Source organism: Myotis lucifugus, unplaced genomic scaffold, assembly GCF_000147115.1.
Source record: "Myotis lucifugus unplaced genomic scaffold, Myoluc2.0 scaffold_56, whole genome shotgun sequence".
In the NCBI taxonomy this organism is placed as follows: Eukaryota; Metazoa; Chordata; class Mammalia; order Chiroptera; family Vespertilionidae; genus Myotis; species Myotis lucifugus.
Genome location: NW_005871104.1, coordinates 3,996,621 through 4,024,403, shown reverse-complemented (window position 1 = coordinate 4,024,403; position 27,783 = coordinate 3,996,621). Strand labels below are relative to the sequence as shown.

Genomic DNA, 27,783 nt, shown 5'->3' with positions numbered 1-27,783 from the left:
TTTGGGATGTGGTCTGGCGGGCCACCTCCTTTGGTCCATCCGGGCCCCGCCCACCAAGGAGGGGCTAATTCGAGACCACGCCCCTTCCCTGCTGCAGGGAAGGAGAACCAAAATGGAGGAGTTGGGATCAAGATAAAATTGAGTCAGCGCGACTAATCTCGCGAAGACCCAGGGCGGCTGTGTTCCGCACGCGTCCTCCCAGGCCCCACCGCTCCGCCATTTTCTTAGCTTTGCGCCTGCGCGCTTGCTCCCGCGAGCTCAGCGGTTGGGCTGTAGCTGGGGCGCGCCGGAGGGGAGGAGAAGGCATTGCCAGGCGCGCGCGCGTCGGGAGTGACGCGAAGGGAGCAGGCGAGTTGGGAGGACCGGGTGGGTAGAGTGGCACAGCCAGGGTGTTTGGTGGGCGGTACGTAAAGCCGCTCTGCGTACGAGGGCGCCCATCTCGCTGGTCAGCTGGATCCTAGGAACAGATCCGGGGCAGAGGGAAGAGAGCGCCGGGTCAGGGGCCGCAACCGCCGCTCCCGCGGAGTCCGCCCGCCAGCCCGCCAGCTCTCGCGGGCCTGCCTGTCAGGGTAAGCGGGCCCGCGCCGACCGGAGAGGAACGGGCGGCCAGAGGGTGTGGGGGGGCCCTCTGGGCCTGTGGGAGGAAGGAGAACGGGGCGTGATGAGAGGCAGGGTGAGCGAGACCTGAAGAGGCCCATGGGACAGTAGTAATGTAAACAGCGTCTTCCGCAGGGCAATAATACTCCAGGGACGTGTGCCAGGACTTTACAAAGCACCTGAAATAGGCTCCTCCACTGCAGTCTGCCGAGCTGTATGCAGTTGTTAAAGCCATTTTACGGGGTAGGCAGACTGAGGCGTGCCGGAGGCTAAGTGATTCATGCAGAGCCCCGTGGCTAGTCGGTGGTGTGGCTTCGAACTTAGGTCTGCCTGCTCCTACGCTAGGGCCTGCAATTTGAATTCCTTTGCACGAAAAGCGGGGAGGGCTGAGGAGGAGGAGGGGAGGGAGGAGTGTGAAGTGGGTGGGTCGTCCAGAACCGGAGGCGAATAGTGACGGCCGTTGTGTAGAAGAAAGGACCGAGTTTGGACCCTGCAGGCTGCCCCCCCTCCCCTCCCCCTTGGTTCCTGTGGCCCCGCCACCTTCCCGGCCGTGCTATGGCTTTATGAGCCGGAGCTGTGGCTCCGGAGGAGCCGACGCTCAGGCCTGGCCGCCGCGGGTGGTGGTACCGAGGTTCAGTTCAGGGTAGTGTCTTCTGACTCTTTGGGGGGAAGGCCGAGGAGGGCGGCGGCGGCGGCGACCACCGACCGTGGGCGTTTATGGAGAGGACCCTCTTCCAAGTGGCTGCCATCTCTCCTAACGTGCCTCTGCTTCCTTTTCCATCGCGGGCAAAGGCCGCCAAGCCTTTGTTCAGCCTCTAGCAGGGGGGATGTGATGTTTATTGGTGTTTTTTTTTTTGCACACTTCGTCTTAAAACCAGAAAAACCAAACGTTCTTTTCCCAAGCTGGCGCTGGATTGCTTGCGGAGAAAGCTTTCAGGTGGCTGTATCATTAGTTGCTCTTCAGAGCTTTCCTGGGTAAACAAGCTTTGTTTTGGAGTTGTCTTACTCTATAGGTCGTCAGGAACGACCTGAACAGATTGTACTACAGATCAGCACAGGGCAGGGACCTCAGTAATTCTGTGTGTGTGTGTGTGTGTGTGTGTGTGTAAGAGAGAAAGAGAGGGACCTTTTGTTCTTGTACAATCTAGTGCTGGGAAACAACAGGTATCAATTAGTGCTTGTCCTTGCTTTCTTAGGGAGTGGAGTAGCTCATGTGGAGTCATTTTAAAGTCAGCCTATTGCATGCGATCAAATTCATCCTTAAAAATTGCTTAGGAAGTTGCATTTATGGAGATGGCAGGCCCGTTTCTCAGTAAATCCAGCAGACTCAGTTTTTCCTTCAGCTTTGAAACTCGTTACTCTTTCTTTGGTCCTAAACCAGATAAAGTACTTAGGTTACCTTTAGGGACTGTGTTGCACAAATAGATACTTGAAGAACCTAGTCATTGTGCACTATGAAGCGTACTCTGTGAGAGGCACGTACTGAGAGGCTTAAAAGGAGGAAGACTAACCGAGGGGAATATTATGTCTGTGGTTCCCATCTTAGGCTCATTCAGGAGCAAGTCCTCACTGAATGGAAAGTGGCAAGCAGAATTGCTGGCACTGTTTATTATTATTATTATTATTATTATTATTATTTCTCTTTTTGGCTAGCATACCCAGTTATTTATACTAAGGTGAATGTGCATAATATGAATCCTCTTCAGTTTTTTAAAAAATATATTTTTATTGATGTCAGAGAGGAAGGGAGAGGGAGAGAGAGATAGAAACATCAATGATGAGAATCATTGATCAGCTGCCTCCTGCATGCCCCACATTGGGGATCGATCCCACAACCCGGGCGTGTGCCCTTGGCTGAATTTGAACCTGGGACCCTTCAGTCCACAGGCTGATGCTCTAACCACTGAGCAAAATCGGCTAGGGCTGATTCCTCTTCAATTTTTGAGTGGCACTACATTTAGGGGCTTACAAGCTATTTCCCAAGTTTTTCTAGATGAAGGTTTGGTGCAAGAATTTCTTAACATATTTTTTTGTTAATAGTCTGCTTTTGTGTTCCCCATTTGTCAGATATGTATAACAATGTGGTTAGCTTATTTTATTTATTTAAAAATATATTTTATTGATTTTTTTACAGAGAGGAAGGGAGAGGGATAGAGAGTTAGAAACTTCGATGAGAGAGAAACATCGATCAGCTGCCTCCTGTGCACCTCCTACTGGAGATGTACCTGCAACCAAGGTACATGCCCTTGACTGGAATCGAACCTGGGACCTTTCAGTCTGCAGGCTGACGCTCTATCCACTGAGCCAAACCGATTAGGGCTGGTTAGCTTTTTTTAAAAAATTCTCTTGCAAATGAAGTCATGCTGCTGCCTTTTTTTTTTTTAAATCCTCACCCGAGGATGTGCTTTCATTAATTTTTAGAGAGAGTGGAAGGGAGAGAGAAAGAAAGAAACATCGATGTGAGAGAAACATTGAATGGTTGCCTTCAACTGGGGAACCAGCCCACAACCTAGTTATGTGCCCTAACTGGGAATCGAACCTGCAACCTTTAGGTGTATGGAACAACGCTCCAATCAACTGAGCCACTCAACCAGGGCATGATACTGCCTTTTTAAATTAATGTCTCTGAATTTCAGTTTCTTATTTATAAAATGCATAGGAAGACAGCATTATATAAAGTTGTGAGGAGTTTTCTCCATTGTTATTTTGAGACAGAACCCCACATTTAGTATCAATCATCTATACTTTGCATTATCTTCAAAAGATAAAGACTCATTTAAAAATCATAACCACAATTTAATGTAACCAAAAAAGGGGGGGTTGGGGGAACCCTCACAAGAACCTAAAACAGAAAAGTAAAACCAGCCAGTCATTGTTAAAACTTCTTAAGGTCTCAAAAATGTGAGAGCCCCCCCCCCCCCCCCCCCCCCCGCACAATGGTTTGTTTAAAACTGGATCCAACTAAGGCCTATACATTTTGATGGGTTGATAAGTCTCCTGAGAGTCTTTTACTATTAAAAAAATTTTTTTAGCCCTAGTCGGTTTGGCTCGGTGGATAGAGTATCGATCGACCTGCGGAGTGAAGGGTCCCAGGTTCAATTCCGGTCAAGGGCATGTACCTCAGTTGCAGGTTCCCCAGTCCTTGTCAGGTGTGTGTGCAGGAGGCAATACCTATTCGATGTGTCTCTCTCACATTGATGTTTCTCTCTGTCTCTTTTCCCTCCATTTTCTCTAAAAATCAATGGAAAAATATCCTTGGCCGAGGATTAAACAAACAAAAATTTTTTTCTAAAATTTATTCACTGATTTTAGAGAGTGGAAGGGAGAGAGAGAAACATGGATTTTTTTTTTAGTTTTTTTTCCCCCCAAGAAAAACGATTTTGAATATAATAATGTTACATGCAGTAAACCTTAATATTTCAAGAAAAATGGTTTTAAATATAATAATGTTACATGCAATAAACATTAATATTTCAAGAATAAAAGGATTTTAAGTATAATAATATTACCAAAACTGTACTAACATAGTATGATATCACAAAAGTTGTAGGAAACATTAAAAATCTGCAAATAATAGGGTTACTTCTATTATATTCTAGAATATTTCCCCCCCCTCTGGCTCTGTTTTTGTTCATCAGTTTATGTTGTTCATTATATTTCCCAAATGTTGTGGCACTTATTTATGGATTCATTGGTTGCTTTTTTAAATATATTTTTATTGATTTCAGAGAGGAAGGGAGAGGGAGAGAGAGTTAGAAACATCAATGATGAGAGAATCACTGATTGGCTGCCTCCTGCAGGCCCTCTACTGGGGATGAAGCCTGCAACCCGGGCATGTGCCCTGACAGGGAATTGAACCCTGACCTCCTGGTTTGTAGGTTGACGCTCAACCTCAGAGGTTGAACCACGCAGGCTGGGCATTGGTTACTTCTTGTATGTGCCCCCAGAGATTGAGCCTGCAATCTTGGCATATGGGGATGACGCTTAAACCAACTGAACTACCTGGCCAGGGCTATTCTCTTACTTTTATTTCTTGCAATTTGTTGAAGAAGTTGGATGGTTCTTTAGATTTCTACAGTGGTTCGTTCCTTCCTTCCTTCCTTCCTTCCTTCCTTCCTTCCTTCCTTTTTTTTTTTTTTTAAAATATATATTTTATTGATTTTTTACAGAGAGGAAGGGAGAGAGATAGAGAGTTAGAAACATCGATCAGCTGCCTCCTGCACACCTCCTACTGGGGATGTGCCCACAACCCAAGTACATGCCCTTGACCGGAATCGAACCTGGGACCTTTCAGTCCGCAGACCGACGCTCTATCCCCTGAGCCAAACCGGTTCTGGCTTTCCTTCCTTTTTAAAAAAAATATATTTCTATTGTAGAGAGGAAGGGAGAGGAAGAGATAGAAACATCAATGATGAGAGAGAATCATCGATCAGCTGCTTCCTGCATGCCCCACACTGGGGATCGAGCCCGCAATCTGGGCATATGCCCTGACTGGGAATCGAACCATGACCTCCTGGTTCATAGGTTGATGCTCTAGGTCGATGCTCAACCACTGAGCCATGCCGGCTGGGCTCCACAGTGGTTTCTGTATTTTGCTGATTGTATTTCTTTTTCTTTTAAACATCGATTTATTGTTGCCCTTATGCATTCATTGGCTGACTCTTGTATGTACCCTGACTATCAAACCATAACCTTGGCATATTGGGATGGCACTCCAACCAACTCAGCCACCCAGCCAGGGTGCTGATTGAACTTCTGTGGTCCTATTTAACTTGTTCCTTTGTCCCCTATAATTCCTGTAAATTGATAGTTAAATCTAGAGGTGTGGTCAGATTCAAATTAGATCCCCCCCCCCCCCCGCAAAACGACAGTCATGTGCAGCATGATATTTTGGTCAACGATAGATTGATGTACTATGGTGGTCCTATCTATAATAATAAAAGCATAATATGCTAATTAGACCGCACATCCTTCCGGACGACCTTCTGGACGAAGCCAGGGCTATGAGGGAAGCCCGGGTCCCGGTGCCAGAGGAAAGCTGGTGCCAGCAGCTGGTGGAAGGAAGGCCTACTCTTCCATGAATTTTGTGCATTGGGCCTCTAGTAAGATTATAAGTGAGCTGAAAAATTTCTACTGCCTAGTGATATCATGGCTATCCTTACATTTAAGTGAAACACATTATTAATGTCTTTGAAGTGATACTGGTGTAAATCTACTGCACTGTCAATCATATAAAAGTGTAGCATATAGCCCTGCCCATGGGGGCTCAGTTGGTTGGTGCATTGTCCCGCACACCAACAGGTTGCAGGTTTGATTCCTGGTCAGGGCACATACCTAGGTTTTGGGTTCTAGGGGCGCATATGGGAGGCAACTAATTGATGTTTCTCTCTCACATTGATGTGTCTGTCTGTCTGTCTCATATAATAAAAACATATCCTTGGGTGAAGATTAAAAACGTATGGCATACAATTATATGCAGTACATAATACTTTACAATTATAATAAGTGACCATATTACTGGTTTATGTACTTACTTTTTGTGTTATTTTAGAGCAGTGATGGCGAACCTTTTGAGCTCAGCGTGTCAGCATTTTGAAAAACCCTAACTTAACTCTGGTGCCGTGTTACATATAAAAATTTGTTGATATTGCAACCATAGTAAAACAATGATTTATATTTTTGATATTTATTTTATATATTTAAATGCCATTTAACAAAGAAAAATCAACCAAAAAAATGAGTTCGCGTGTCACCTGACACGCGTGTCATGGGTTCGTCATCACTGTTTTAGAGGTTATTCTTTCTACTTACAAAAAAAGTTTGCTGTACAATAATATATCATGTTACACCTGCAACAGTCTCATACATCTGGTGCTTACTGAATCTCTTAATTGCATTCTTTTCTCTTGTGCTTGATTTATCTTGTGTTGTTTTGTACAATAACATTGCACAGGTTTGTAGCCTGGGAGCAATAGGGTATATATTATGTAGCGAAGTGTGAAGTGGGCCATGTGCCATCTAGGTTTGTGTTCGTGCACTCTACGATTTTTTTTTTTCTTGATTTTTTAAAGAGAGGAAGGAAGAGGGACAGAGAGCCAGAAACATCGATGAGAGAGAAACATTGATCAGCTGCCTCCTGCACACTCCCTACTGGGTATGTGCCTGCAACCAAGGTACATGCCCTTGACCGGAATCGAACCCGGGACCCTTGAGTCCTCAGGCTGACACTCTATCCACCGAGCCAAACTGGTCAGGGCTACAATGTTTTTTTTTAAGTGTGTGTGTGTGTGTGTGTTTTACTCCTCACCTGAGGATATTTTTCCATTGATTTTTAGGGAGAGTGGAAGAGAGAGGGAAAAACAAAGAGAAACATTGATGTGAGAGAAACACATTGATTGGTTGCTCCTATATGCGCCCCAACCAGGACCAGGACCGGGGAGGAGCCTGCAACCAAAGTACGTGCCCCTTACCGGAATCGAACCCTGGACCTTTGGTCCGCAGGCCGACGCTCTATCCACTGAGCCAAACCAGCTAGGGCTGCATATATATTTTTACTGACTTCAGAGAGGAAGGGAGAGGGAGAGAGAGATAGAAACATCAATAATGAGAGAGAATCATTGATTGGCTGCCTCCTGCACGCCCCCCACTGGGGATCGAGCCCGCAACCCAGGCATGTGCCCTGACCAGGAATGGAACCGTGATCTCCTGGTTCATAAGTCAACACTCAGCCAACTGAGCAATACAGCTGGGCTGTGATGTTTGCACAAGAATGAAATTATGTAATGATGCATTTATTAGACGTAGTCTCTCCTTAAATGGTGTGTGACTATTTCATAGTAGTGATGTGTTTTGTCAAGAGGCACATGATATCTTGTTGCTTTTTGTGATAACAGCCATTGTGATTATTTTAACAAGTTTCAAAGCTGAAGTATAATTTACATGTTATAAAATTTGCCCATTGTAATGTATAGTTTAATAATTTTTGGAAAATTTACTGAGTTCTGCAATCATTGTAATTGAGTTGGGAGCATTTCCATCACCTCAGGAAGATACCTCATGCCCATTTCTCGTTAAACTCCTATCCCCATCCCACTACTGTAGCCTACTTTTCTGTCTTTATTGATTTGCCTTTTGTGCTTATTCCATGTAAATGCCATTATGATTATTCATTAGGAGTCACACAATAATGATGTTCTTTCCTTTCATTTTATATTCCCTTGTTAGCTGGATAACTTTTTTTTTTAAAATATATATTTTATTGATTTTTTACAGAGAAGAAGGGAGAGGGATAGAGAGTTAGAAACATCGATGAGAGAGAAACATCGATCAGCTGCCTCCTGCACACTCCCTATTGGGGATGTGCCCGCAACCAAGGTACATGCCCTTTACCGGAATCGAACCTGGGACCCTTGGGTCCGCAGGCCGACGCTCTATCCACTGAGCCAAACCGGTCAGGGCTGGATAACTTTTCTGAAGAGAAACCCTCAGCTATGTGATTGCTTCGAGGTACAGTTTATATCAGAAAGACAAGATACAATTTTAAAAATAAGTTGATTCACTACCATTCTCCACTGATGACCAATTAAGTTTTTCTTAGTTCATTATAAACTAATGGATATAAACCTCTCTGAGAAGTTTTAATGCACTGTAGTAATTATTCATAATGATGTTCATACTGTCCTTGACTAGAGGGAGCCTCTTCAGATTGTTTCTTGAGTTATTTTGATATAATTATAAGAGTTTCTTAGCTGGGGAGCCTGGTTCTAAGGTTTTAGTGTAAATACCTAATTATCCTCTTTTTAAGCTTGCTTTTTACTGCTTGGAGGCCAAAGGCATTTTTTCCCTTGGGTCTCTTGGTTGCTTTTGCTTTTATGGAAGTGATACTTCCTCTACAGTGATTTACGGTTGTGTTTCAAATGGCACCAAAAAGGAAGTGAATTGTTTCAGTTAGGAAAATAAGGAAGCTAAGTGGTATTGGTTTTACATTAATGGGCGTAGAAATGGTTTAAAGCCCTTTTGCTGGGGAAAACCGTAAGCATAGTTTAGAACAGTGATGGCGAACCTATGACACGCATGTCAGAGGTGACACGCGAACTCATTTTTTTGGTTGATTTTTCTTTGTTAAATGGCATTTAAATATATAAAATAAATATCAAAAATATAAATCTTTGTTTTACTATGGTTGCAAATATCAACAAATTTCTATATGTGACACGGCACCAGAGTTAAGTTAGGGTTTTTCAAAATGCTGACACGCCAAGCTCAAAAGGTTTGCCATCACTGGTTTAGAACCTAAAATTCTGAGTCCTGACATTTTCTTAATTATGTTTAGACTAGTGGCCCAGTGCACGAATTCGTGCACATTGAAAGGAAATTAATTAGAAGAAATATTTTAATATCGCTATTTTCCCTTTCTCATAATAGAAGTGTCAACCAAATTCACGATCAACAATGACAGATTGAGACACGTGTGCAACTGGCATCAGCGAGTGCTTTATGTGTATTGCATATGTGCGAGTCAACTTAGCCTTTTATATATATAGAATAAACTTGCTTAATTAGACCTGCTTTCTGATGCAACTAAACTTTTTCCAGCCCATTGAGGCACCCCAACTTCTCTTTCAGGTAATTGTCAACAACACAGCAGTAAATATCAACACAAAGCAGATTATTATTGTAGGTCACGCAGGGAGAACAAAGGGTAAAATATATATATATTTTTTAAAATATATTTTATTGAATTTTTTGCAGAGAGGAAGGGAGAGAGATAGAGAGTTAGAAACATCGATGAGAGAGAAACATCGATCAGCTGCCTCCTGCACATCTCCCACTGGGGATGTGCCCGCAACCAAGGTACATGCCCTTGACCGGAATCGAACCAGGGACCTTTCAGTCCGCAGGCGGACGCTCTATCCACTGAGCCAAACCGGTTTTGGCAAGGGTAAAATATTTAACTGCAGCAGTGTTTGACTATATTCTGCACAGTGAGAAAACTTGAAGTCATTTTCATGGTCTACCATTTCTTACTTCTTTTCAGTTGGGTTATGTTTCTAAACATTCTAAATCTCTGTTTTCTGGCTAATGAAAATAGGATTCCACTGAGTGTCCTGTCTACCTACTTCAGGACTTCTGTGAGGATCAAATGAGATGAGGCATGGGAAAATGCTTCACAGACATTTGGTTAAAGTGTGAAATGTTTCCACCTGGCTATAAAGCAATTTGTGTTCCTGGGCTGAAGAAACTCCAAGGAGGCTAGTCGCTAGGGCAGTGATGGCGAACCTATGACACGCGTGTCAGAGGTGACACGCGAACTCATTTTTTTGGTTGATTTTTCTTTGTTAAATGGCATTTAAATATATAAAATAAATATTAAAAATATAAGTCTTTGTTTTACTATGGTTGCAAATATCAACAAATTTCTATATGTGACACGGTACCAGAGTTAAGTTAGGGTTTTTCAAAATGCTGACACGCCGAGCTCAAAAGGTTCACCATCACTGTGCTAGGGAGAGGAAGCCAGGTGCTCACAGCAACCGTTTCCAGACTGGGCTGGGCTGTGGGCTGCGATTTGGTGGGGTGTCGCTCCGGGATGGTGGCAGGGCCTGTGTCCCACTTGGGGGAAGCCAAGTGTTGCTTTGTCAGCACAAGGTCTGCAGTGCCATTTCTTTTTTTTTTTTTTTAATTGTTTTATTGCTTAAAGTATTACAAAGAGTATTATACGTCTCCTTTTTTTTTCTCCCCTTGACCCTCCCCTAGCCTCCCATGCCCCCCAGTGTCTTGTGTCCATTGGTTATGCTCATATGCATGCATGCAAGTCCTTTGGTTGATCTCTTACCCCCGCTCCCACCCCCCAGCCCTCCCCAGCTTCCCGCTGTAGTTTGACAGTCTGTTCGATGTTGCTCTGCCTCTGTATCTATTTTTGCTCATCAGTTTATAATGGTCTTAATTATCCATAAATGAGTGAGATCATGTGGTATTTTTTAAAATTGTTTTATTGCTTAAAGTATTACAAAGAATATTACATATGTCTCCTTTTTTCCCCGCCCTTGACAATCCCCTGGCCTCCCCTACCCCCCAGTGTCTTATGTCCATTGGTTATGCTTATATGCATGCATACAAGTCCTTCGGTTGATCTCTTACCCTCCCCTCCTGCCCCCAACCCTACCCGGCCTTCCCGCTGTAGTTTGACAGTCTGTTCGAGGCTGCTCTGCCTCTGTATCTATTTTTGCTCATCAGTTTATAATGGTCTTTATTATCCATAAGTGAATGAGATCATGTGGTATTTTTCTTTCATTGACTGGCTTATTTCACTTAGCATAATGCTCTCCAGTGCCATTTCTTTGTAAATGGCCAGTGTGCATCATGGCAGCTCCTGCATTGAGCATCTGCCCCCGGTGGTCAGTGCGCATCATAGTGACCAGTCGGACGGTTGGAGGGACACTTAGCATATTAATCTTTTATATATATGTATATCTCCTATCTAATAAAAGAGAAACATGGTAATTAGCCGTACCTCCGCTACCTTTCCCATTGGCTAATCAGGGCGATATGCAAATTAACTGCCAGCCAAGATGGCGGCCGGCAGCCAGGCAGCTTGAAGCTAACAGGAGGCTTGCTTGCTTCAGTGACGGAGGAAGCCAAGGTTCCCCGCCTGCCTTGCCGGCCTCTGAGCTTGCAGTTTGAAACATTGTTACAGGCCTCTGAGCTTGCAGTTTGAAACATTGTTATAAATATAGAAGCTAAACAAAACCCCTGAAACCAGCTTTCAGCCAGCCGAGATCTCAGAGCTGGAGTTGAAACAGTGTATCGATTATAGAACCCAAACAAACCAGATACCTGCTTTCAGCAGCTGAGGCCTAAGAGTTGGAGCCAAGCCTCAGAGCTAAAGCTGGCCCAGAATAGAAAAAGAAAAAAGAAAAAAAGGAGCGGTTGGGAGCTTCAGTCACCCGCCAGCCTGAAAACGGCCCTCAGCCCCTCACCCAGACTGGCCAGGCACCCCAGTGGGAATCCCCATCCTGAAGGGGGTGTGACCAGCTGCAAACAGCCATCATCCCCTCATCCAGGCTGGCCAGGCACCCCAGTGGGGACCCCCACCCTGATCCAGGACACCCTTCAGGGCAAACCAGCCGGCCCCCACCCGTGCACCAGGCCTCTATCCTATATAGTAAAAGGGTAATATGCCTCCCAGCACCGGGATCAGCGGAGCCGAGAGGCCTCTCGGCTCCGGGATCAGCGTGACAGGGGGCAGCGCCCAAAACCCCTGATCGCCCTGCGGCTCTGTGTTTGACAGGGTGCGGCGCCCCAACCCCCTGATCGGCCCTGCTCTGTGTGTGACAGGGTGCGGTGCCCCAACCGCCCCCCACGAGCCCTGCTCTGTGTGTGACGGGGTAGAGCCATAACCTCCCCATCGGCCCTGCCCTGAGTGTGACAGTGGCGGCGCCCCAACCCCCTAATCGGCCCTGCTCTGTGGGTGATAGAGGGCGGCGCCCCAACCGCCCCCCACGGGCCCTGCTCTGTGTGTGACAGGGTAGAGCCATAACCTCCCCATAGGCCCTGCCCTGAGTGTGACAGGGTGCGGGCGCCCCAACCCCTGATCCGCCCTGCTCTGTGTGTGACAGGGGGCAGTGCCCAACTCTTCTATCGGCCCTACTCTGTGAGTGACACGGGGGGAGCTCCTCAACCTCCTGATCGGCCTGCTCTGTGCATGACAGGGGGAGCTCCCCAACCCCCTGATCGACCCTGCTCTGTGCGTGACAGGGTACGGAGCCCCAACCCCCTGATTGGCCCTGCTCTGTGCGTGACGGGGTGGCGCCGCAACCTCCCATCGACCCTGCCTTGAGTATGACAGGGGGCGGTGCCCCAACCCCCCAATCGGCCCTACCCTGAGCGTGACTGAGGGTGGCATCGCAACCTCCCAATCTGCCCTGCTCTGTGCGTGACAGGGGGTGGCGCCCCAACTCCCCAATCAGCTCTGCTCTGAGCCCGACCAGGGGCTGCACCTAGGGATTGGGCCTGCCCTCTGCCACCTGGGAGCGGGCCTAAGCCAGCAGGTCGTTATCTCCCGAGGGGTCCCAGACTGCGAGAGGGCACAGGCCGGGCTGAGGGACCCCGCCTCCCCCCCGAGTGCACAAATTTTTGTGCACCGGGCCTCTATATATATATATATATATGTAGAGAGAGAGAGAGAGATCCACATTCAGTCTGAACTTCTGCCCTTTTCTGATGTTCTTTATTTGTTCATTTGCAAACCTTTCATTCATGCCCATTGTGTACAGAATGAAAATGAGAAGAATGGATTCTGCCTTTAAGGAGTGTCCACCTATATTTGTTATGTAGATACCACAGTCTACTTCAATTTCAGAATATTTATGGAAAGTCTGCTATGATTTTAGAGAAACACCTCAAAGTGTAGTGTGCCTTAAAAATATGGAATCTTTGAGGGTTACTGACAAACCAACAGATTAATTTCTTAAAAGTTTCTTGGAGAAATGATGACACTTGAGAATGTCAGTTTTGTTTTCCAGATTCTTACTGTAATTTGAAAGTAGAAAGCAGAGATTTTCCTTGATCTGTCCTTTGGAAGACAGTCATGTGCATTTTACTATTTCTAGGAATTTCATTGTATATTCAGGGAGAAATTCCTAGAAACTAAAATGCACGTGACCGTCTTATATTGAGGATCCATGTGGTGGGGTTGCCTTTTAAGTAAATGCTTATATGATAACTTCCTTAGTCTTTTTATAACTAAGCATCTTACGTTGCATCGTTTGCTAAAATTAACAGCATACTCTGAGGCTGAACCATTTGGAGTTTTATCTTGCAGAATACTGTCCCCTCCCCAGTTTCCTCCCAGAATATACTCCATTCTGGTTTTGGTAGAATTCATACCTGCTATCTTCTCTATCTTGATTGTTGAATTGCTGCTTGGCTTCTTTTTTAAAATATATATTTTATTGTTTTTTTTACAGAGAGGAAGGGAGAGGGATAGAGAGAAACATCGATGAGAGAGAAACATTGATCAGCTGCCTCCTGCACACTCCCTACTGAGGATGTGCCCGCAACCAAGGTACATGCTCTTGACCGGAATTGAACCTGGGACCCTTCAGTCTGCAGGCCGACTCTCTATCCACTGAGCCAAACCGGTCAGGGCACTGCTTCGCTTCTTTAAAATATTATGTGTTTAAAAGTAGACATTAATAACTCAAATTCACATTTTTCTTGTGATTGTTAAGGTTGAAATTAGCAAGTATTTTACAACTTAAATCACCATTTGCACAAATCTGAAGAGGCACTATAGCCTAGGTGTGGCTCAGTGGTTGAGCATCCACCTATGAACCAAGAGGTCACTGTTGGATTCCTGGTGAGGGCACATGCCCAGGTTGTGGGCTCGATTCCCAGTAGGGGGTGTGCAGGAGGCAGCCGATCAACGATTCTCTCTCATCGATGTTTCCCTTTCCCTTCTCTGAAATCAATAAAAAAAATAAAGAGGCACTATATTAAGTTAGTTAATTGCTTCTACTTCTATTTGACTTTCAAATTGTAGGGGAAAAGAATTTCCCTGTTTTGGGGGGAAGGGAGAGAGTCCCAGACCCATATTCATCATATAAGCGTAAAGACTTTAAGTGTGAGAATTTAGGTCCACATTCTTTCAGGCTTTCAAAGCATCCAGGTACATTTAAACTGGCTAAAGTGATTTCTTTAGAAAAGTTCCCATTATGTGATCTCTGAGCAAAGTGCTGTGAAAGTTACAGATAAGGGCATTTTTATGGTCACGGGACTATTTCAGTCTGTAGGTGTTGTAGAGAGAGCTGAAAGCTGGTGTAGGGTAGTGATTTTTATTCCCCTTTTATTTAAAGGAAGTGTGGGCAAAAGTTTCTTCAGGTTTCTTAATTTTAGTTTCTTTAGGTTAAAGAAATACGTGTGTGTGTGTGTGTGTGTGTGTGTGTGTGTGTGTGTGGTAAATAATATGACAGTCTCAATGTTTTAGCTTAAACTGGTAAGTGATGATAAATTATTGTTTTGATGCCTTTGTTTTTTTGACATCTTAAGCCATTGTGTAAATTTATGTGATTGCGCAATGTGTTTTTGAATTTAGGTCAGATCAACCATTGGCTTGCCCTCTGTCATAGTCAGCTGAAAGTGACTTCTCAAGTTTCTTCAGGATGCCCGCAGCACTTGTGGAGAATAGCCAGGTTATCTGTGAAGTCTGGGCCAGCAATCTAGAAGAAGAGATGAGGAAGATTCGAGAAATTGTGCTCAGTTACAGTTATATTGCCATGGTAAAGAGCTCTACTCTACGTTTTTTGACTCAACTCTGGTATGGATTTAGGGAGTATTTAATTAGAGATTTTGAAATAATTGATCACACTGAAGTGGTGGCATATTAAACATGATAGAAGTTTATATTGCTTTTATGAAACAGCAAGGGTAGCCAATGTGTCTGAGAAGGATGTAACCTCTAATGCCTTGATGTTTTGTAATGTTACTTTGTGTTTGAAAGTCTTTAAAGCCATAGGGCATATCTGTCTCACAGATATGGTACATTTGTATAGTATTTAAAACAATTTTAAAAAATTGTCAGCATTTAAAAATCAAGGGACCTACTTAAATTCCAGATTTTTTCCATCTCTAGAAAAATTGGAAAGATCTGGCAGTATAGGGGCCACATTCCTGCCTGACGTTGAGTGGCTGACTAGGGACATGTGTGTATCATGGTGATATCCAGGGCCTCTTTTAGAGGAGGCATGGAAGCTGCCGCAACTCCTAACCATTTTCATACCCAGTTTTGCTTTACTCCTTTTTTTCTGATTGGCATTTTCACTTCTCTATTTCTATATTTTTATTTCTATATTGTTCTGAACTTAGAATGTTCTTAATTGCCTATATATCTACCTATAGTTTATCACCTACTTCTATTAATGTCCTGCTAGGATCTCCAAGTTGTTGTGTAAAGCTTTGTGATTTTCGTGCTTCTGTAGATGTCAACAAGATCAGTATTTTAAGATAGATTTTTTTTTTTTGCTCAATCTTGGGGCTTGTCACATAACTTTTATAAATTGAGGTAAAAATATTGTTTATGAATGATCAATTCAGTATCCACTATTTTGTGAAACCTTATGTGGTTTTTTTTTCCAGGACACAGAATTTCCAGGTGTTGTGGTGCGACCAATTGGTGAATTTCGTAGTTCCATAGATTACCAGTATCAGCTTTTGCGGTGCAATGTTGACCTTTTAAAAATTATCCAGCTGGGCCTTACATTCACGAATGAGAAGGGAGAATACCCTTCTGGAATCAACACTTGGCAGTTCAACTTCAAATTCAACCTTACGTAAGTGTCTGAGATACTTCTTAGGTCTGCAACATTTGTGCAGATTGTAATTTCTAATTGAATTTATTTTTTATTAAAAAATATATTTTTTTATTGATTACAGAGAGGAAGGGAGAGGGAGAGAACGATAGAAACATCAATGATGAGAGAGAATCATTGATTGGCTACCTCCTGCAAGCCCCCTACTGGGGATCAAGCCCACAACCTAGGCATGTGCCCTTGACTGGGAATCAAACCAGGGACCTTTCAGTCTGCAGGCCGACGCTCTATCCACTGAGCCAAACCAGCTAGGGCTCTAATTGAATTTATTAATTTTAAGTTTTATTTCCACCAAACCCAGGTAAGGGTTGGACAGAGCAGTCAAGCAGAGGATGAAATAAATAATCTCAAAGTAAAGTCCCCCTTAAAACTCTCACAAGTCAACAATAAAAAGACAAATAGTCCAATTAGAAATGGGCAAAATATCTGAATAGACATTTCTCCAATGAAGATATACAAACCTATCTATCTTCTATATATATAAAAGGCTAATATGTAAAGTGTCCCTTTGGGAGTTTGACCGGGAGTTCGATCGCTTGCTATGACATGTGCTGACCACCAAGGGGCGGCGGGGAATGAAGAAAGGCCCTGGCCAACAGCTGGAAGGCTCTGATTGGCCCTGATCGCTGGCCAGGCCTAGGGACCCTACCCATGCACAAATTTTGTGCACCGGGCCTCTGGTGGTTAATAAGCCCATGACAAGTTGCTCATAATTGTGTCATTAGAGAAAGGCAAATCAAAACCACAGTGAGATACCACTTTATACCCCTAGATGGCTATAATAAAAAGACATAAATGTTGGGGAGGATGTGGAGAAATTAGAATATTCATACATTGTTAGGGGAAATGTAAAATGGCATAGCCTCTTTGGAAAACAGTCCAATTAGAAAGGCTGTTTCTCAAAAGGTTAAACAGAGTGTTACTATATGACCCAGCAATTCTACTCATAGGCATATGTCCAGGAGATTAGAAAACATATCCATGCAAAACCTTGTAGTGAATGTTTATAGCAGCATTATTCATGAAGGCCCAAAAGTTGAAGCAATCCAAATATCTGTGAACTGACAAATGGATAAATTAAACAGTATATCCATGGAATTGAATGTTATGGAGCAGTAAAAAGGAATAAAGTACAGATATATACTATACATGGATGAACTTTGAAAGCATGCTTAGAGGAAGGAGCCAGGCACAAAAGCCCACATATATGATTCTGTTTATTTGAGATGTCCAAGATAGGCACATCTAGAATAAATTAGTGGTTCTAGAGCAGGGAATGGGGAGATTATGGGATAATGGGGAGTGATTGCTTAATGAGACAGGGTTTCCTTTTGAGGTGATGAAATGGTTTATAATTGGTGGTGATGATTGCAAATCTGTGCTTTGCGAAAAACGATTGAATTGTGTCCTTTAAATGAGTGAATTGTGTAGTATGGGAATTATCCTATATAATAAAAGGTTAATATGCAAATTGACTGAACAGCGGAACACTGGGCGCTTGACACTCACTGACCACCAGGGGGCAGATGCTCAACGCAGGAGCTGCCCCCTGGTAGTCAGTGCGCTCCCACAGGGGGAGCTCCAATCAGCCAGAAGCCTGGCTCATGGCTGGCGAGCATAGCAGCAGAGGCAGGAGCCTCTCATGCCTCTGCAGCAGTCGGACATCCCCCGAGGGCTCTGGGACTGCGAGAGGGTCTAGGCCAGTGATGGCGAACCTATGACACGTGTGTCAGAGGTGACACGCGAACTCATTTTTTTGGTTGATTTTTCTTTGTTAAATGGCATTTAAATATATAAAATAAATATAAAAAATATAAATCTTTGTTTTACTATGGTTGCAAATATCAACAAATTTCTATATGTAACACGGCACCAGAGTTAAGTTAGGGTTTTTCAAAATGCTGACACGCCGAGCTCAAAAGGTTCGCCATCATTGGTCTAGGCCAATGGTCCACAAACCGCAGCTCGCGAGCCACATGCGGCTCTTTGGCCCCTTGAGTGTGGCTCTTCTACAAAATACCACATGAGGGCGCGCACGTACAGTGCGATTGAAACTTCGTGGCCCATGCGCAGAAGTCAGTTTTCGGCCTGGGCCAGTTATTGTCATGACTTAATTTTATGGATATTGTAAGGAATTTAATTTTATCAATAAATAATATCGTTATTAAGTATGATATCAAGTTTTATTCAACGTACCTATAGTTTAACTAAGACTTAAAACTTTAAGTAAAGTTTATTAAGTTAATTTTAGGGAACGTTGTGGAGTGAAAGAAGATGTAGTGTCGAGGATTGAGAAAGGTATGTTGAGATGGTTTGGACATATAGAGAGGATGAACGAAAGGAGATAGACGAAACAAGTATACAAGACTAGTGTGGATGGGAGAGTTGGAAGGGGTCGACCTCAGCGAATGTACCTCAATCAGATTGAGGATGTTTTTAGCAAAGGCCAGCTTAGGAGTACCCTAATTAAGTTAATAACAGTGTACCTACCTATATAGTTTAAGTTTAAAAAATTTGGCTCTCAAAAGAAATTTCAATCATTGCACTGTTGATATTTGGCTCTGTTGACTAATGAGTTTGCCGACCACTGGTCTAGGCTGAGTTGAGGGATGCCTGAGCTGAATTTCATGCACTGGGCCTCTAGTATCTCAATAAAGCTATTTAAAGTCAAGTCAGTTTCCCAGTTAAGAGATCAGTATTTGAATTTCTGCCATTTCTTTACTGGTTGACGTTGGGTCAGTTATTTTTCCTTTTGTAATTCAGTTTCCTTATCTGTAAAAGAGGGTTATTAGTATTTTTCATAATAAAAATAAGACATAGAGTGGGTGCTAATCAAAGGTAGTTGAAACAAGGCTATTTGGTAATGGGAAAATTTTGATGTAACTTAAAAAATGTGGTAAAAAATAAAATTTACTGTCTTTGCACTGTTGTGAAACAGACCTCCAGAACTTTCATTTTGCAAGCCTGAAACTGTATACCTATTAAATAACCATCCTTTTTTCCGTTCCCCTAGCTCTTGTTAACCACCATTCTACTTTCTGTTTAAGTGGGATCCTATAGTATCTATCCTATCTTATAAAGAGGTAATAATGCAAATTGACCATCATGCCAACACACAAGATAGCCACCCCCATGTGGACACAAGATGGCCAGCAGGGGGGGGGGGGCAGTTGGGAGGGACTAGGCCTGCAAGGGAGGGCAGTTGGCGATCAGGTCTGCAGGAGAGGGCAGTTAGGGGTGACCGGGCCAGCAGAGGAGGGAAGTTGGGGTGACCAGGCTTGCAGGGGAGGACAGTTGGGGGGGACCCAGGCCTGCAGGGGAGGGCAGTTAGGGGTGACCGGGCCAGCAGGGAAGGGCAGTTGGGAGTGACCAGGCCTGCAGGAGAGGGCAGTTGGGGGTGACCAGGCCAGCAGGGGAGGGCAGTTAGGGGCAATCGGGTTGGCAGGGGAGCAGTTAGGTGTCGATCAGACTGGCAGGGGAGTGGTTAGGAGGTGGTCAGGCTGCCAGGCAGAAGCAGTTATGGGCAATCAGGCATGCATGCATGCGAGCGGTTGGGAGCCAGCAGTCCTGGATTGTGAGAGGGATGTCCCACCGGGATCAGGCCTAAACGGGCTGTTGGACATTTCTCAAGGGGTCCCAGATCGGAGAGGGTGCAGGCTGGGCTGAGGGACACGCCCCCCCCTTCACGTGCACGAATTTCGTGCACCGGGCCTCTAGTTGTTTTATGAGTGGCTTATTTCACTTAGTATAGAGTCATCAAGGTTCATCCATGTTGTAGCATGTGGCAGGATTTCTTTCCTAAAACTGAATAATATTGCATTGTATGTACTAGTATATGCCACATTTTGTTTAGCCATTCACCTGTTGATGGACATTTGGGTTGTTTTCACCTCTTGACAATTGTAAATAGTACTGCTGTAAAGATAGATATGCAAATGTCTCTTCAAGACCCTGTTTGCAATTCTTTTTGATATATGCCCAGAAATGGGATTGCTGGATCATATGGTAATTGTCTTTTTCAGTTTTTGAGGGTGATGTAAATTTTAAGGGGCATATTGAGGGGACACTATCGTTTTGCTGATTGTTTGAGGTAGTGTTTCTGTATTTCTTATTAGGCCCCAGTAATTTTAATTTTTAAAACGTTTTTATTGATTTTTAGAGAGAGAGGAAGGGAGAGGGGTAGAGAGATGGAAACATCAATGAGAAGGGAACAACATCAATCGGCTGCCTCCTACACCCCCCTCCTGGGGATTGAGCCTGCAACCTGGGCATGTGCCCTGAACTGGGAATCGAACAGGCCACCTCTTGGTTCCTAGGTCAATGCTCAATTACTGAGCAACACGGGCTGGGCAGCCCAGCTCTTTTTTTTAATCCTCACCCGAGGATATATTTTCCATTGATTTTAGAGAGAGGAAGGGGGAAGAAGAGAAAGAGAAACATCTATGTGAGAGAAACATCGATTGGCTGCCTCCCATACATAATCCCTGGGATTGCACCTGCACCAGTAATTGATTCCATCACCTTTCAGTGTATGGGATGATGCTCCAACCAGCTGAGCCACACTGGCCACAGCTAGGCTCCAACACTGCTTTGTTTAACTAGGCACCAAGAGCATTTGATGGCTCAGGAATCATTTTTTGATTGTTATCCATGTGTTTTGACTTTCAAAGAATTATTTTAGGAGATAATCTGGATTGTTCCTTTAACTGCATTTTTCTAGTCCATTGCCAAAGCCTGTTATTTGTAACATAATGATAATATAATATGCAAAATAATATAATAACTTTATTGCAGGATTTGTATTTAAAATGTTTACATAAGGTAGAGCAAAAGATTGTAATTCAACACCAGTTTTAATTTAGTGAAAAAAATTAAAATTGTGGTGGTTTTCTTGCCAGTTATATCACCTAAATTTATGTGAAAAACAAAAGAAAGGAAAACAGTGAACTCTGATGGAAAATGAGTTATTTCCCTCCTTTTGTGTTATTCTAAATATTTTTGTGTTTAAGGGATATATCTTTACAGTGAAATATTATGCCAGCATTACAAAGACTGTGATATGTCTGAGTATTGATCTAGAAAGATGAACTGTGTTATAAAGGTGAAGGGATGGAGGCGTGTATGTGTAGGCAGAGAAAATAGTCTGCAAGGTTATATAAACCGAGTTGTTAATAGTTATTATTTCCATGGGGGAACATTATAAGAGTACTAGGGGCCCAGTGCACGAATTTGTGCACCTTGAAAGGAATTGTGGGCCACGAGGCTGAGGTGGGCACAGGGGCAGGTCTCGGCCCATCCTCTGTGCCCCCGCCTGGCCCCTCCCGCCATGGCCCCTGGTCCCCTGTCTGCCAGCAGCCCCGCTCCCGCCACCGTTCCCATGTGCTGACAGCACTGGCCCCGCTCACACCTCCTGGCGGCGTGGAGCGATTGGGGCCGGCGCCAGCAGCAGGTGCAAGCGGGGCCAGCACCGTCAGTGTGTGAGAGCATCATCTGCTGCCCCGATCATCCCTCAGGAGCAGGGGGAGGTAGAGAAGCCCTCAGGCGCGATCAGGGCTGGCGCTGGGTGCTGGCAGCGGGTGTGAGCGCCTAGCAGGACTGTGGCACACAGGAGCAAAGTATTTTCGGTAACCACCAGAGGCTCACCCCGATGACAGTGACTGGCACCCTGGTCTAGTGTCCCCGCTCACCTGCTCCACCATCCTGCCGCAGCCAATGCCCGCCATGTTCTGCACTCTGTTGCCTGCTGCTGACACCCGCCATGTTCCACGCGCACCCCCGGTGATCAGTGCACGTCGTAGCGACCAGTTGTTCCGTTGTTCCGCCGTTCGGTCTATTTGCATGTTAGGGTCTATATGTATATATATAAATTTTTTCCATTTTCTTCTATTTGAGATTTTTCTTTTAAAAATTGGAAAATGTGGATATTTTATAATTAGGACATTTTATGGGAAAAATCACATTTTGTATCTGTTAGAGATAAGATCATCTTCTTTTTATGCTTGCTGGAATACTGGAAAGAAGGAATTGTATTCTTAAATAATGAAAGATTTAAAGAAAACTTGTTGTATGATATGCTGTTACCCACTAGTACTTCTGTTACATTATCCATCAACTAAGACATGAACACCTTCTTTTTTAGAGAGGACATGTACTCTCAGGATTCCATAGATCTCCTTGCAAACTCAGGACTACAGTTTCAGAAGCACGAAGAGGAAGGGATTGACACACTGCACTTTGCGGAGCTGCTTATGACATCAGGGGTGGTTCTCTGTGACAATGTCAAATGGCTTTCATTTCACAGGTCAGCCCCAGAGAATGTGTAGCTCTCAGTTTGGGAGCAGGGAATTGAATTCTTACGCTCTCTTCTGTTGGTCACTAGCAGTTATGAAGTTGACATGGTAACTATTACTCATGTTTGTTTTTCAAAAAACAATTTGGAGCTCATATTGGTTTGTGTTACACAGTAATGGGCTCTATCATGTAGCTGCCAGTGGGTGTATTCCAAGTGGAAAGTAGTGGGTGGAGAGGATCGAAGCACTTGGTTGTTTATTCTTACTATTTTTAAAATATATTTTTATTGATTTCAGAGAGGAAGGGAGAAGGGGAGACAGAAACATCAATGGTGAGAGAGAATTATTGATTGGTTGTCTCCAGCATGCCCCCTACTGGGTTGAGCCCCCAACCCAAGCATGTGCCCTAACCAGGAATTGAACCAGCAACCTTTCCATCCCGTTCAGTTGCACGGGATGATGCCTAGGCAACTGAACCATACTGGCCAGGTCTATCGGTTGATTCTTGTATGTGCCCTGAATTGGGGATGGAACTAGCAATCCTGATGAATTGGGATGATGATCTAACCAACTTAGCTACCCAGCCACGGCCAGTACTTCTGAATTTTTGATGAATAAAACACACATTTATAAACCTTTGAGTTTTCTTCCATATTAGTTTGTGTTGTTTTTTAATGGAATGTTCAGATCACAGTACGGTAAACTACTTTGGAATACTGAAAGGTGGTAGCATCATAAATTTTGAGAAGTAAAGTTGTTGAATGCGGGGGCCTAATAACTGCTGCTTTTTCACTTAGTGCCTCCTCTTCTCCTTGCAGTGGCTATGACTTTGGCTACATGGTAAAGTTACTTACTGACTCTCGTTTGCCAGAAGAGGAACATGAATTCTTTCATATTCTGAACCTTTTCTTCCCATCCATTTATGATGTGAAATACCTGATGAAGAGTTGCAAAAATCTTAAGGTACAATATTTTTCTTAAAATAGTAACAACAGCAAAAAAAAGCAGACTTATCACCTTGCTTTGTTATTTGTTCAGCAGGCATTCTTGAGTACCTCCTAGATGCCAACATTGTACTAGACAGGTTGTATATATAGGTAATTGCCACAGGAATTTGTGTGGCATGAAGGGAGTCCTCTACTTCTCTCATAAGGCAGGCTTTCTTCACTTAAGGTCTATACCGGTTGGTAACAGGAGGTGTATGTGCAGTTTGTCAGGAATGGGGTCTATAGCATACCAGACTCCGATCAGAGGAGTTCTTAACCCAACACCAGCAGTTTTCAGCTGGTGTGCCGCAAAACCTGTAATACCTGACTATTTAGTTAAAGGCATTGACATTTTTTCCCTTAGACTATCAAATAAAAAAATGACAACAGCCAACACATAGCTGTCCGATGTGAATGCCCTGTCTTGAACCATAAATATATAGGTCATATAATAAGCGTTGAGTTTTATTGGTCACATCACATAATAAGGTTGTATCTGATTAACTCTTGGTACTTGATATCCTTACATACAGTTATAAACACTTGATTTTTGAAAAAGTCACTTTGGAACAAAAAGGGTCAGATCGACAAAAAAATAGTATGCCGCATAATTTTGGCAGTTAATTTGTGTGCCATGAAATGGAAAAGGTGGAAAGTTGCTTCCCTAGATAGTTTAAGAACTCACTACCCTAAATATATTATTGATATAAGAGGTTTGCTGTTGTGTATTAGATTGGCATTTACTACTTCTTTTTTTATTTCTTTTAAAATAATTTTTATTTATTGACCTTAGAGAGAAAGAAGGAAGAGAGAGCAAGAGAAAGAGAGAGAGACATTGATTTATTGTTCAACCCACCTAGGCATTTACTGGTTGCTTCCTATATGTGCCCTGACCGAGGATTGAACCTGAAACCCTGGTTTATTGGGACGATGCTCCAACCAACTGAGCTACCCAGCCAGGGCTGGCATTTACTATTTCTTAAACCTTGTTTTATAGCAGTTAATATTTTATGGAGCAAAGATCTGACAAAATTAATGATAAAGAGAAAAAAGGAGTGAAAAATGGAACATAACACAATGTATCATTTGGAGGGCTAGGGTAAGGCCTGTTAAGTAAATGGCCTGTTACATCACCAAAAGAAGTAAACTCAAGAATGGGCTTCATTGACTTTAGTAGGGGAGTGTTGGGTCTGTAATATTATCTTTGTTTTCCTTACATCTCCAGGGAGGTCTTCAGGAAGTTGCTGATCAGTTAGATTTGCAGAGAATTGGAAGGCAGCATCAGGCAGGCTCAGACTCACTGCTGACAGGAATGGCATTCTTCAGGATGAAAGAGGTAAGGCAAGGAGATGGATGACCTTTGTGCGCTGAGGTTTGTTGAAATTTATAGTGTCTATTGGAAGTTGATAACTACATTGAAAGCAGTTTTTTGTTTTTGTTTGTTATGATGTTCAGTATATTAAATATAGTTTGGAAAGCAAAGAAGCATTCTGAAATGGAGGCCACTCAGCATGCCCAAATCTAAAAGTATATTTGGTGTTCCTAGCAGCTCTAATTGTTATAATTATTTGTTTTTCTTCTAATTTCTATTATGTGAACACGTTTGGTAGACCACCCACTTATCCTACAGCTGACATCAAAATCAACAGCTCTAAGGTTAGGAACAAGACAAGGATGCCCACTCTTGCTACTTTTATTCAACATGGTATTGGTAGTTCTAGCTAGGACAGTTAGGCAAGAAAAATAAAAGGCATGTAGATCAAAAAAGAGGAAGTAAAACTCTATTTACAGACAACATGATATTATCTATGGAAAACTTAAAGATTTCACCAAAAAACTGTTAGAACTAATAAATTCAGTAAAGTTGCAGGATACTAGCCCTGGCAGGATAGCTCAGTTCATTAGAGCATCGTCCTGATACTTCAAGGTTGCAAGTTCAATCTTCGGATAGGGCACATACAAAAAGCAACCAATAAATGCATAAGCAAGTGGAACAACAAATCAATGTCCCTCCCTCCCTCCCTCCTTCCCTTCCTCTCTCTTCCAAAATCAATTTAAAAAAAAAGTTACAGGATGCAAAATCAATATACAGAATTCTATTGGGTTTCTTTACACTAATAATGAAATATAAAGAAATTAAAGAAAAAAAATCCCACTTATAATTGCATCACAAAGAATAAAATACCTTGGAATAAATTTAACCAAAGACCTGTACACTGAACACTATAAGACATTGATGAAAGAAATTGAAGATGACACAGATGAGTGGAAAAATAATCCGTGCTCATGGATTGGAAGAGTTAATATTGTTAAACTGTCCATACTACCCAAAGCAAAAATTCCAATGGCATTTTCCACAGAAATAGAGCAAACGATTCTAAAATTTACATGGAACCACAAAAAGATTCCAAATAGAGCAATCTTGAGAAAAAACAAAGCTGACAGCATCATTCTTCCTAATTTTGTCCCCCAAAGTACTTTTTGCAGTGTCTGGAGACATTTTGGTTGTCACAACCTGGGGGTTAGGCTTGAGGGGGCAGTGTGCTACTGGCCAGGGATGCTGCTACACATCCTACACTGGACAAGCCCCCCTGCACCCCAACAAAGTCATTCTGCCCAGTTGTGCCAGGGTTGAAATAAAGTCCTGTTATAAGTGGTTAATGTCCATTATCTCACTCGTTACAATATTACTGTTTTATAGATAGGGAACAGGGGCTTACGGAGAATTTAAGTGACTTTCCTAAGGTCACACAGGAAGTCAGTCTGTAGAGCCCAAGCTCCTAACCATTGCACTGCCTGCTAAAGAGAAGGGACGAAATGGGACATTTGTACTTAAACAGCAGCAGCAGCACAGGGATCCTAGTAGTAAAAGAACTCATGGAAAATAGGTCTGTTCACAAAGGAGCATGGAAAGGTTTGGAACCTTTCTGTATGGAATTAATTTCTAGTTGGTTACATTTTGAGGGCTCTAAGAGAGCCGGGAAGTGCTGATGTGGTAGTATTGAGACTTGGCATGATTCTTACCACGGGTTCTCTGTCCCATTCTGCAGTTGTTTTTTGAGGACAGTATTGATGATGCCAAGTATTGTGGGCGGCTCTATGGCCTGGGCACGGGAGTGGCCCAGAAGCAGAATGAGGATGTGGACTCTGCCCAGGAGAAGATGAGCATCCTGGCGATCATCAACAACATGCAGCAGTGATGGTGGCGAGGCTCCGCGGAGCGGGCCGGCCCCAGAATGGTGCTCACTGTGCTGACTGTATACTTACCTTCCTCCCCAAGAGAAACCGCTACTTTTGAGCAAGCTGTACTTACCATCTCCACTGCGCAGAAGGACTTCTGTTTTACTAAAGACAAAGAAGTCTTTTAGATCCAGAAGAGGGCAGTTTTCTCTGAATTTGTAAACAAGTCTTATGTATTCCTCATCCCTAGGCCTCTTTTCCAGTTGCCTCCTGCCACCAGCATCCATGGCTCATTTGACACCTTTTTAAATACCCAGGACGAGTGAGAAACAAACTAGTAAAATGTATATAACTCTTACCTGTTGTCATTCTTTTTCTTTTAAATTTGTTGCTAATCTCTGAGGATGAAGACTTCTGATTCTCAGCTGAGCTGAGGGCTTCCAGGAAAAGTAGAACAAAATGGTATTCTTAAGTGTGGGTGATAGGTGTTGAGTCTTTTCCTTTTTTTGACCCTTCTCCAGGACATTTGCTTTCCTCATGGAAATGAATTACATGCTCAGTGCTGAAATTTGAAGACCAGATAATAACTTACCTTAAAAAAAAAAATTCTACTGAACCTGTCTACTCTTTATTCATAAGGAACACCAGAGTGGGCATTAAGTTAACCACTTAAGTGTCTTTACATCCTATTGTGCCACTGAGATTTGCTGTCACATGTGCATCATTTGAAATCATTTTATGTTTTCATATAACAAAATCGCAGATTTGAGAAATTAGTTAAGATCAGATTTTTGAATCCTAAGTCTGTTGTGATTTCAGATGGGCATTTGTATTCCCCCACCTCTCTTCTCTGTTTTCCGCTTTTCCTTTTAGCAAACCTGAGAAGTTAGGGAGATGGATTAATGTGAGTACCAGAAATGTGAATCTTCAAAAAGTTTTAGTAGTTCATATAAACAGGGCAGTAAGGAATTTGTTTTACAGAGTTCTCGTGGAGTAATATCGCACAACTGGGGTAGAAAGCTCAGGACTGTGATTCCACCCCCCCCTCCCAAAACTAGTCATTTAAAAAGTACACTGTATTTTTTTTTTTTAAATGACAGTATGGACAATTTTGAAAACCCATTTGCAATGGTGGAAATGAAACTGGTAACTCACTGAAGTGGATGAATAGTCTTGCATTTTAAAAGCTTATAGAAAACTCAATTTGAAATGATTCAAAAATGTCAAGTATTATAAGCTGGTATTTAAGATGCTTGTAAATATATTTATGTTTTTAATTTTGTATAATAAAGATTTCTTTTTAACTACTGGCATGCAGGTTTGATCTTTTATAGCTATGAATTCCTGGCTCTAGAAATGGAC

At 43.1% G+C, this 27,783-nt stretch overlaps 1 protein-coding gene across 5 annotated transcripts; it reads left to right on the top strand.

Moving 5' to 3' along the window:
• Window positions 1-415: 415 nt before the first annotated feature.
• On the top strand, window positions 416-27,732 carry CNOT8 (CCR4-NOT transcription complex subunit 8). 5 transcript variants are annotated; one of them, XM_014456157.2, is made up of 8 exons: window positions 416-569; window positions 14,693-14,876; window positions 15,733-15,926; window positions 22,105-22,266; window positions 23,074-23,218; window positions 24,467-24,577; window positions 24,852-24,897; window positions 26,292-26,429. In XM_014456157.2, exons 2-7 carry the CDS (start codon window positions 14,760-14,762, stop codon window positions 24,873-24,875), a joined length of 753 nt encoding a protein of 250 aa, XP_014311643.1. In that variant the 5' UTR covers window positions 416-569; window positions 14,693-14,759; the 3' UTR covers window positions 24,876-24,897; window positions 26,292-26,429. The 5 variants fall into 5 exon arrangements, with proteins under 5 accessions (XP_014311643.1, XP_006089158.1, XP_014311645.1 ...); XM_006089096.3 differs by lacking the exon at window positions 24,852-24,897 and having other exon boundaries at window positions 26,292-27,732; XM_014456159.2 differs by lacking the exons at window positions 14,693-14,876; window positions 24,852-24,897 and having other exon boundaries at window positions 26,292-27,732.
• Window positions 27,733-27,783: the final 51 nt, after the last annotated feature.